Raw genomic sequence first — 12321 nt, 5'->3', positions numbered from 1 at the left:
ATTCGATCTGGTCTTGCTCATTGAAGATTAGATCAAAATCATGGAACAAAGTTTTAAAGTTAAACTATTTGAGTTTTAAAATATTAAACATTTAAATATATACTATTTAAAGTATTTACTCATAAAAAAAGAAAGAACGGGAGACAGAGAAGAAGCTAGTTTAAAGTAACAAACCTACAAATCAAAGGCAGGCATGTATATATATATATATATACATACACGTACTTTAATACATATATACACAAAGAAAATCAACCCTTCATAACCAGAATAAAATAAACTAAATTGAAATTAATCAACATACCTATAAAACAGAAATGAAAGAGTCATACTGAATAACATATCCAACTTACAAGATAGAAAAAAAAGTATGATATAAATAAGAACAATCTGTAACAATTTATAGATAAAAATTAACCATTAAAAAATCAACCACCATACGGTTAAAGGTGCCAAAGGCATGACAGCACCTCGCCACAGCTGGAATTATATTCCATGCTCTTGAAGATACCACACAAGGGCTAAAATCAAACCGAAAACAAAGCGTGGCGGAGACTTATATTGTCAGAAAAACGTAGGTAATATGACAAACTTCTAGATACCAAAACGGGAGGCTGGACGACAATTGGAAGTGTTCTATTTAGCCGTATAAAAGTAAAAGAACACATACAAGAACATCAATTGAACGGAGGTTTAAGAGGGACTTAATAGCAGACGGATTTACAAACTTTACAACTAGTCAGGACTTCTAATGAAAAAACGCTATACTCAGCAAATTTGACTGGAAAGTAGACGTCCATATAGTAGGAGAATATATATATATATATATATATATATATATATATATATATATATATATATATATATATCTGGATGAAGATGAAGAAAAGAAGCGATAGGATAGATCCGGGGAATGTTTGCCACAGCTTATGTGAGATGCCCAAGTTCCTGGCAATCTTTAGTTGTTTTTTTTTCATTTACTTGGGATTTATACGACAAATTCCGATTAAAAAGGATTCTAAGGAATCGGGCATAGCCCCTTTCAGATTTAAGGAGAGTACCACGTGACGTATGCATCACACGAAAACCCAGTAAAAGCTATACAAACTGTAGAAAAAACTGAAAACTTAAGAAACATTGGAAACGTTAGGAGTCAAATAGTTCACACTAAACCATGAATGAAGTCTCTCAAATAAAGCATAAAGATTTTTCTCCAGTGTAGCTTGATCAAATGTTATCGTAGACATCGTACAGTCATCAGCGAATGCGAATAGACTGTCATCAGAATCTAACTGGAACCTGGGTTCACCAGCAAGAGTTGGGTGACACAAACGGCAACAAAGAGCCTCGCTCAAATCTCATTAAGTTTCCCTAGAATAACGTCATGTGTTAAGGGGTCGAATGCCTTCTTTCTATCCAAAAATAAAGCAGCTGGGATTAAACCGGCACCTAAGTAGAATCAATGAAACTAAGGAGCGCGACAAGTGCACGCTCAATTGAACAACCAGCGGGTAACTCTAAACAGAATGTGTGAAGGAGCCGTTATGGGTCAAGAAAGCTTTGGAGTCTTGATAGAATGTCCTTTTCAAAAATTCCGATGAATACTGGCAGGAGAAAGATTGGTTTGTGATTTGACGAGTCATTTCTTGAGCCACGTTTAAAAAGAACTATTACCCCTACACTTTTAAGTGCTTCTGAGAAAATAACAAGATGGAAAAATTTCAAAGATGCTCAGTTATAAGTGAAAAGGTGCAGATAAAATGATCGTGTTAACCTTAGCCAGAATATCATCTAAGCCTGAAGAGAAAGCCCCCTACAGGGAGGCAACATGTTTTATAGCAACATAATCTTTCCCTGTATGGTTTTAGTTTATAGTCCATTCCAGTCCAAAGATATCCCTTCTATGCCATTTTGGCAACCTAAATGCCCTTAAACTAGTAGAGGCATTAGCAAAAATGGTAGTAGTATTACAGTTTCTAAAAATTTTAGTCTAAAACGTCAAGGCGTTGCTAGGATACTGCTGATACATCCCATTGATAACCGCATGTACATGGTGTGTCATGATTTAGTCCAACATCCCCCTCAAGCTGAAAGCTTCAACTTAATACTCTAAGCCATTCCTAAGATACTGCTCAGATCTTCCTCAACATTTCCTGAAAATGTCGTATTAATATCCTTAACCTTAGTAACAGTAGTAGCAGGTGTACTAGTAGTAATACGAGTAGTAGTATACATATGCCACCTTTTGGTTTATTCAAAATCCCCTTCAACATGCCCTGAAATAGTCAACTTAATACCTCTAAGCTGTTCCTGGGATACAGCTGTTACACCTTTTTGATAGCATAAGTCCTTATAGCATATTTCAATTTACTTTAACATTCCCTCATCATACCACAAAAGTTTCACCTTAATACCCATTGCTTCATTAATAGTAGTAGCCGTAGTAGCGGCATTTGTAGTAGCAGCAGCTGTAGTAGTAGTAGTAGCAACAATAGTAGTGTTAGTAGTAGTAGTAACAGCTGTAGCACTAGTTTAGTAGTATGCATCTAGTGCATTTTGGTTAGTTTAGCATCACCCTTAAAATCCCATGAAAGTCTAAAATTAATATCCTAAGCCGTTCCTGGGATGCTGATACACCCTTTTAACAGCCTGCATTTCAATACATTTTTCTTTAGCTGTTCAGGACAGTTTGTCATCTTGTGTCATTTTGCATGCGTCTTAGATACTAAAAACGATACGAGCACTGCTGGGGGAAAAAGGACAAAATTTCCGCTCTTGAAATGTATATAAATATGACGTTACTCGTATGATATTTCCCCCAAAATTAGGGCTCTAAACGACTTTTCTCAAACTCATGACCTGTCTAGATTGTTTTTTCAGGCTAGAAACACACAGGGTACCAAGTTCAAAAAAAAAAAAAAAAAGCGCTCCACGTGAAACATCATCTAGCAAGGTGTGGTGCAGGAGTTATTATAACATAGTCCAATAGGCTTATTTGTTTGGGAACTGATTGCACGGAAAAAGTATGATTTGCATTTTTTTTTTATTCTTTCACTAAACAAATTCTTCATTTCGGAGTTGCTTTTTTAATTATCAGGAAGTACCCAATTTATTAGCGTGTCTCACATATCAATGAGAATAAAATACCGTTAATAGGGACTTACTGCATAATTAATCCATAACTAACGTTAATAGGGACTAACTGCATAGGGACAGACATGCACTAAGATGTTTTTATGAAAATAATATTATGGGACGATTTGTTATTCATTTCTCCCCGGGCTTCTTAACGGAATCACATTTCCATTTTTTTAAAATCCAAGATGTTAATAAATAGAAAACATACAGGTAAATAGTTTTAAAAAATAGAAAAAATAAAATGCAGCAAGTGGTCTTTTTGTTACTCACTCTTGTATCATTTGTAATTAAGCCTCCTGCAACTCGCTCTCCTTTACTCCACATTTCATTTACCTGACAACGAACAAGCTGGCAAAATTCAATTTTCTTGTTTATATAGACAGCACTTCCAATCTAAAAAAATAACAAGTTCAATTGTCGGTTAACTAAATGATTAGTACCATAATATTAGCGTCAATTTTCATTTTTAACTACTTTATCTGTATATGCATATACACTTTATCAACCACAGTGTTTTCATAAACTGCTTCTCTGGTGAAAATGATATTGCGTTTCGTAATGGCATTTGATGAGTTACTGAAACTCGGACATCAGCGCTGACCAGATGTTGGTGACTGCTCATAGACTCCTCTTAAGCTAGTTTAAAGGTTCTGCAGTAATGCCCTTCCATCAATACCTGTGGTGCATGTGCTGAAATGAAATAAAAAAGGCCACCCCAGCGCGAGAACAGCACAACACAGATCATACTAATATACATCATTCATCAATCTCAACATCAAGACAAAGAACCATTTTTGAAATATGTCTTTTCAAAGAAGATCTGCTCTTGAAACTTGGGAACATTTCTACTACATTAAGTTTATTTACAATATGAGGAATCTTGTTTCTGATTGAGAATCTATCTCTTTCTGATTTAATTGGAGGAAGGCGATACTTCTTGGAGCGGACGGGATGGGCAGAAGAAATGGGAATCTCGGGATCTCAATTATACCCAAATCATGGAAAAAATTTGTTGAAGATTGAATATCATAATACCACATTGCTGTATGCAGGTATTGCAGTTGTTTAAGATTAAGTATATTGAGAAAGACATAAAAAGTTTGAGTTCCCGAGAGATTTTGAAGCCTCATTGGGCGATGAACAAAAGTACCCAGAATTCTAATTGCCTTATTTTGAATTATCTGAAGAGGTTGCAGATGGACTGTAAATGTGTTGAGATAGATTACTGGGCAATAATTTAGATATGATTCAATTAGAGAATGGTATAAAATTTTAAGGATGGAAAAAGGAAACAGATCAGCAGAGCTCGCAAATGCAGATCACAGGCTTGTGTGTGCTGATGTCCAGCTTCGCCTCCATGCACAACGATCGGAAAGAAAACCAGTAGCAGCGGATATTGGGAAACTAAAGGCGGCAGATACTCGCCAGAAGTATAGTGTTGAGATATCAAATCGCTTTGAGCTCCTGGGCACACTAAACAGCAGCGAAGACGCCTGAAAGTATTTTAAATCGCAGACCAGCGAAGCAGCACAGCTGGTGCTTGGCAAACGAAGTTTCCCGAAAGATCGTGGCTATCTGACGAAACACCGCAGGTCATAGAACAAAGGCGGAGGGCAAGACTTCTTGGGGACATGGCCACCTATCGAAGGCTCAATGGAGTGCGGAACAGACTTATTCACCGAGACCGAACTCAGTTTGTTGCAAGGAAAGCCTGTGAAATCGAACTAGCAGCAAAAAAAAAGACATGGGTAGCCTGTTCAAGCACCTCCGTGATCTCACAGAAAATAAAACACCAGCATTGGGACCCGTCCTATCCAGGGATGGGACACTTCTCTCTGATGAGGCTTCTTGTCTCGAGCGGTGGAAGGACCACTTCTCCTCACTCCTGAACAACACTAGCCCGTCTATGCCTCCTACTGATAGTCCCAACCAACCTGGCAGTCCAAGACACGAAGCAAATGCTCCTCCAGACGAGCCTTACAGCCCCTCAGAAATTGGAAATGCAGTAAAAAGGCTCAAGAACAATAAAGCTGCCGGTATCTGTGGCCTGAGTGCGGAGCTGCTAAAATATGCAGGTCCTGTTATGCTCCTGTTTCTCCACACCCTGTTCTCTAAAATCTGGCAAACCGAGATTATTCCCGAAGATTGGCGGAAGGGTGTCATTATCCCTTTATGGAAGAGGAAAGGCTCTAGAACCGACTGCTCGAACTACCGTAGAATAACACTATTGTCTGTCTTGGGAAAACGTTTCTCAATGATCCTGCTAGATCGATGTCGAAATATCATTCGTAAAATCCGGCGACCGGAGCAAGCTGGTTTCATGTCCGACCGTTCAACCATCCAGCAGATTTTTACGATCCGACAAATCATAGAAAAAGCCACGGAGTTCCGACAAAAAGCTTTTTTTACCTTCGTCGACTTCCGTGGTGCGTTCGACTCAGTGGACCGAAAAGCTCTTTGGTGGATTCTAGAACCGACAGGCCTCCCTGAGAAATACTGCAGACTCTTCAAAGCTCTACACCATGGGACGGAGAGCTGTGTTCAAGTGAACGGCCGGCGCAGCCCGTTCTTCCAAATCACGACAGGAATGCGGCAAGGATGTGCAGTGGCACCAGAGCTCTTCAATGTCATCATAGACTGCGTTATGACAAGGACTACTTCACGTCTCAGCTTTGGACTCAAGTTTAGAGATCGTGTCATTACAGATGCTTATTTTGCCGATGATTTGGCCATTCTGGCGGACTCCATGGAGCAGTTGCTGGAAGTACTCCGAATCCTACGAGAAGAGGCTGCAAAAGTAGGACTGCAGATAAACTGGACTAAAACGAAAATTATGGCCATAGACCCATCCTCCCCTGCTGCCAATCCTTCAGTTAGCCTGGATAGCACCACTAGCATCGAGGTTGTCCAAAGGTTCACCTACCAGAGCTCCATAATTTCCTCAGGTGGCTCGCTTCTTTCTGAACTACAAGCGAGAATATCCAAAGCGTCTTCTGCCATGGGCAGACTAAACCGCCACCTCTGGCGAAAACCAAACATCAGTCGCACAACGAAGCTGCGGATTTTCAACGCCCTCGTCGGCTGTGTGATGCTCTATGGAGCTGAGACGTGGCAAGCTTCAGCCGCAACCCTCAAGGCAATTGATGTCTTTCAGTCGAAGAGCCTGAGGAGGATCGAAGGTCTACGATGGTTCAACTTCGTCAGCAATGAGAACCTGCTGCAGCTCACCAAGCAGTCTCGGTTTTCGACCCAAGCAGCGGAGCGAACACTACGATAGTTCGGACACCTACTTCGAATGCCTCCTCACATACCTGCGAAAACGATCCATGACTTCGACCCTGTCAAAGCCGGTTGGAAGCGACCTCGCGGCTGACCAAAGAAACGATGGTCTGACAGCCTGTCCGAGTTCCTGACGATGTCAAATATCAGGTTGAGCGATGTGCAAACGCTTGCCATGGACCGAAGTGGATGGAGGAGGCAGACGTCACTCTCTACACCGAGCAGCGCCCGGCAGGAGACATAAGTCAAGTAAGTCAAAAAGCAAACACATGTTTCAATCTATGAAAACAACCTAAGTTATGGGCAAGTTTCAAACTCAAATAATCCGAATGTTTACGGAAAGATAAAAGCTCATAAAGAATAATCCCAAGGTAACGAAATGACTTTACTCTTTTTATCCTACTTTGATTTACAATTAACTCTTCTATGGTTATTTTATTTACTGTTCGCCGTGACCACCCAAAAGTCATGAATTCTGTTTTAAAAAAAATTTGGAGCTAGGTAGTTACATGCAAACCATTTATTCAAAGATTTCATTGCTATCACCATTTTCTCAACCAATAAAGATGGGGTTTTAGCTTTTACTGTTACTGCTGTATCATCTGCAAAAATTACTGCTAAGCTACTATCTTGGGGTAAACACCTCGGAAGGTCATTTATATAAATCAAAATAGTAATGGTCCAAACATTGATCCCTGGGGGACTCAAATATCATCAAAAGCAACATGGCTTGACAGGTGCCCATTTATTTCTACCTGAATTTTTCGACCATTCAGGTAAGATTTTATTAGATCTAGGCCTTTACTTCTAATTAATTAAAAAAAACTTTCCCAAAAATAAGTTTTTCAAAGAAAAGTAAAGGCAATTTTAAACTTAACCTCAGCAGATAAAAATACCTTTTAAAATTAAAGCTCAAAACGACCAGAAATTACTTTTGAAGAATAAATGAAACCCAAAGCGAACAGAAATTAAATAAACAATAATAGCAAAAAACATACAAGTAATAATATACATGAATAAATAGATCTTAAAGCGAGTAATGCTTAGATTGAGCATTTTGCTTCGTGTCTTGGACTGCCAGGTTGGCTGTAAATCAACTACGCTGAACAAACTGGCTCACACAAAATTTTGATTGGATGTGTTGGGGGGAATGATGGGCAAGGGGGGGGGCTATTTGCCCTCCAATAACTTTCGAATATTAAAAAGGGCACTAGCCCTTTGAATTGCCAATTGAATGTGCCTGTTTTGAAGTTTCTACGACAACGCCTTCTATAAAAACCTTATATACCCCCAGGCCATAACTTCAAACTCTTGCCCTGAGGGTTGTGGGGGAGTGTCCTCCTCAAAAACATATTTTCTATCTGGAAATTCACTACACTGAACAAAATGGCTATCTCAAAAGTCTGATTGGATGTGTTTTGGGGAAATGATGGGCGTGGGGGGGGGGCGAGGTGCCCGCCAATCATTGTCGACAATTAAAAAGGGCCCCAGCCCTTTGAATTTTCAATGGAATGAGCATTCTGTGAATTTTTTACGACAACGCCTTCTATATAAACCGTATGTGCCCCTATGCCATAACTTAACACCCTTGCCCTGAGGGTTGTGGGGTAGTATTCTCCTCAAAAATATATTTTATATCGGGAAATCAACTAAGCTGAACAAAAATTGGCTAGCTCATAATTTTTATTGGATGTGTGTGGGGGAATAATGGTCGTAGGGGGGGGGGGCTAGTTGCCCTCCAATAACTTTTGAATATTAAAAATGGCACTATCCCTTTGAATTTCCAATCGAATGAGCCTTTTTTGAAGTTTCTATGACAACACCTTCAATAACAAACTTATATACCCCCAGGTCATAACTTAAAAATCTTGCGCTGAGGGCTTTGGGGGATTGTCCTCCTCAAAAACATGTTTTCTATCTGAAAATCAACTCCGCTGATCAAAATCGCTATCTCAAAAGTTTGATTGCATGTGTTTGGGGGAATGACAGGCGAGGGGGGGGCTAGGTGCCCTCCAATCACTTTCGACTATTAAAAAGGGCACTATCCTTTTGAATTTCCAATCGAATGAGTCTTTTTTGAAGTTTATACGACAATGCCTTCTATAAAAACCTTTTATTCCCCCAGGGCATATCTTAAAAACCTTGCCCTGAAGGTTGTGGGGGAGTTTCCTCATCAAAAATATATTTACTCTCTGTAAATCACCTCCGCTGAACAACCTAGCTATCTCAAATTTTTGTTTGGATGTTGTGGTGGCACGAAGGGGTGTGGGGGGGGGCTAGTTGCACTCCCATCACTTTCGAATATTAAAAAGGGCACTAGCCCTTTAATTTCCAATCGAATGAGCCTGTTTTGAAGTTTCTACGACAACGCCTTCTATAGAAACCTTATATGCCCCAAGGGCATAACCTAAAACCCTTGCCCTGAAGGTTCTGGGGGAGTTTCATCCTCAAAAATATAATTTCTATCTTGAAATCAACTACGCTGAATAAAATGGGTATCTCAAAAGTTTGATTGGATGTGTTTGGAGGACATATGGGAGTGAGGGGGAAGGGCGTTAGTTTCACTCCAACCACTTTCGATTATTAAAAATGGCACTAGCCCTTAAATTTCCAATCTAATGAGCATGTTTTGAAGTTTCTACGACAACGCCTTCTATAAAAACCTTATATGCCCCCAGGGCATAACTCTTGCCCCGAGGGTTGTGGGGGAGTATCCAACTCAAAAATATATTGTCCATCTGAAAATCAACGACGCTGAACAACCTGGCTATCTCCAAATTTGGATTGGATGTGTTTGGGGGAATGATGGGCGTGTGGGGGGGCTAGTTGCCCTCCAATCATTTTCGACTATTAAAAAGGGCACTAGCCCTTCAATTTCCAATAGCTATAATTCAATTTCTAATTTCCAATCGAATGAGCTTGTTTTGAAGTTTCTACGACAACGCCTTCTATAAAAACCTTATATACCCCTCGGGCATAACTTAAAACCCTTGCCCTGAGGGTTGTGGGGGAGTATCCTCCTCAAAAATATAGTTTCTATCTGGAAATCACCTACGCTGAACAAAATGGCTATCTGAAAATTTTGATTGGATGTGTTTGGGGGAATGATGGGCGTGGAGGAGGGGGGGGGGGGGGTAGTTGCCCTCCAATCCTTTTCGACTATTAAAAAGGGCACTAGAACTCTCGATTTCCAATCGAATGAGCCCCCTTTGAAGCTTCTACAACGACCCCTTCCATGTGAAGTGCCTCTGGGGAAAAAAATAAAAAAATAAATAATAAAACATTGGAGCCGTATGGCCTTTACTATGAAATATCTTAAGCCGAACCGGCCACCAATGACAAAAAACAAAAAAACATAAAAATCTCTAAAAAAAAAAAAAAAAACGAGACTGTGGCCAGTGGAGAGAAAAGGAAAACAACAGAAACAAAACAACGCGGATATTTCGCCTGTATACAAACAAGGCGTCTTCAAAGACGCCTTGTTTGTATACAGGCGAAATATCCGCGTTGTTTTGTTTCTGTTGTTTTCCTTTTCTCTCCACTGGCCACAGTCTCGTTTGTTTGTTTTTTTTTTTTTTTTTTTTTTTTTTTTTTTTTTTTTTTTTAGAGATTTTTCTCTTTGTTGGTTTTTTGCCTTTACTATAGGCAATATATTGCCTCTGATACCTGTGTTATTAATTTTCTCCAGCAAAATTTCGTGGTTTAGCGTATCAAATGCCTTTTTTATATCACAAAAAATTTAGACACATGATTATCATCATTTAGTGAATCATTAATCTCTAAAATTAGTGCAGCAATAGCTTCTTCAGTAGAATGACCCGACCTGAATCCAAACTGATTTTTAGTAAATAAATTCCATTTATCAAAACACGAAACACTTCTTTTTTGAATAATTTTTCCTAGAACCTTAGATATTAGAGAAAGAATAGCTACTGGTCGATAGTTGCCTATGTCTGTCTTATCACGTTTCTTATGAATTGGAATAACTCGTGCAGATTTCCAAACTTCTGGAAAGATCCCTGATGATATAGATGCATTTAAAATGTGAAGCAACGGAACATGGATTACAGAAACAATTTCTTTTAGAATATTTGTGGAGAACCCATCTAGACCTAGGGAATTGCCACTTTTTAAATTCGTAATTACTTTCTGGAACTCACCGAAAGTAACAGGGGTCAAGAACATACTAGAATTTTCAGATGGCGGGAAATAATGTTTATATGAATAAAACGGAGATTCCGGGGAATTCAGTTCAACAGTAGTATTAATATGAGAAAAATAATTACAAAAATAATCTGCAACAATATCCTTCCCCTTCAATTCAATTCCATTTTCATTTATGATCGCTTCAGGGTGTGGTGTCTTAGTATTATTTCCAATTTTTTCCTAGATTAAATTCCATGTAGTCCGAGGTGAATCAGATTTTTTAAATGAATTTTTATAATAAATTTGTTCACTAGTTCGAAGAATTTTAACCAGCAAATTTTTATAATTTTTGAATCGCTCTACATTATGAGCTGAAGGGTATTTCATTTTTATCTTATACAGTCGATTTTTTTACATTATAGATTTTAAAATTGATAAAAATATAAAAGGTTTTTTTGGCGAGGTTATTTCACGGAATGTATTTTTAAATTGGCAGAGAAGGTCCAGTTTTTCATTCAAAGTGAAGGTCAAGTTTTTCACCAAATTTTACTATTTTTTGTATGAATGAGATAGAAGAGGTAAGAAGTTTAACTACGTTAGATCATCATAGTCTAAACATGAATACCTTGGCCCATGCCCCACCTAGGTATTTCTAAAACCCTGAAACAACCTCCTGATATTTAAATTTTCGGATTCAAAACTTTATGTGCATCCATCCGAAGAAAACTTAAAAGACCATTAACTTAGGGTCCTTTTTTGGATCGTCCTTTAGCAATAGGATCGCTCCTGGTTGTAGCGGGCATTTTCAGGCTGAAAAACCTCTTCCTAGCTAATTTATCTTCTATGGCTTGCCTTCTCGAAGTAGATCGTTATTTGTAGGCACGAGTATATAATGAGTTAGAGGTAATAGGCTTGAGATCGTTTGTGCAGGATTTCGACTCTTGTTGATAGAAAAGCATCGCAAAGTGCTAAAAATCATTTTGTGACCAGTATAAGCCCAGAACTGTACAAGATCCCAATTAATTAATTAAATTAATAAAAAAAACTTTCTTTTTTAGTTTTTTTCCAGCTTCATCATCAAATGCTGTTTTACAAGAATAAAAAAAAGTAAACACCATTGAAATCTCCATATACAATAAAAAATTTCAGGCAGAGCAGGTTAAAATCAAATATATATATATATATGTATTTTAATTGATAATGTCTTGTAAAACAGCATTTGATGCTGAACCTGAAAAAAAATAAAAAAAGGCAAAGAAGAAAAGTAATTTTTTTTACTATATTTTTATATCCACCGAGGTGAACCTTAATAGTCGTTATTCGTATGACGTCATTTTTAGCGATGGAGCCATTTCAAATTGTACAAGCGTCATATCATTGCAGAAAATATGACATCATTTTGGTATAAACATGATGTCGTTTTCACAATATAATGCTGGATTTTCCTGGCAGTAGATTCATTTATCTTAAAATGTGCTTGAATAAGTTTCTCACAGTTGGTATTCCAGTTTCGTGTGTTGGGATAGTAGTATGTTGGGCTATTAGAAAATATAGACAGCCCAAAACGGATGAAAGTTCTAATGATTATGCAAGAGGGCTTAACTCTCATTCTAGTACGAAGAGTGAGCCCAATTCAGCTTTAGCCTCAACAGAACCTCTTCAAATGGAGCAACGCATTAGAATTGACAATGGAACCCTGATTGACAAAAGCCAGAATTGTGCGACTAGTAAAGTCTATGAAAACATGTTACTTTCTGC

General features: G+C 38.4%; 1 protein-coding gene across 3 annotated transcripts in view; it reads right to left on the bottom strand.

The window, feature by feature from the left end:
• Positions 1-12321, bottom strand: part of LOC148942080 (GATOR complex protein Iml1-like) — a 168864-nt gene that overhangs the window by 133551 nt on the left and 22992 nt on the right. For 2 of the 3 annotated variants that reach the window (XM_089102921.1, XM_089102922.1), the window contains one exon: positions 3409-3531. In XM_089102921.1, the coding sequence (XP_088959047.1) occupies positions 3409-3531 (123 nt within the window). Of the gene's footprint in view, positions 1-3408; positions 3532-12321 lie in introns of those variants that run through there. The other variant, XM_089102923.1, reaches the window with a different exon arrangement.

Source organism: Artemia sp. Qi Xiang Cuo, chromosome 17 (genome assembly GCF_049724085.1).
Source record: "Artemia sp. Qi Xiang Cuo chromosome 17, ASM4972408v1, whole genome shotgun sequence".
NCBI lineage: Eukaryota > Metazoa > Arthropoda > Branchiopoda > Anostraca > Artemiidae > Artemia > Artemia sp. Qi Xiang Cuo.
Note: the sequence above shows the minus strand (reverse complement) of the source record. Positions and strands in the feature narration are given on the sequence as shown.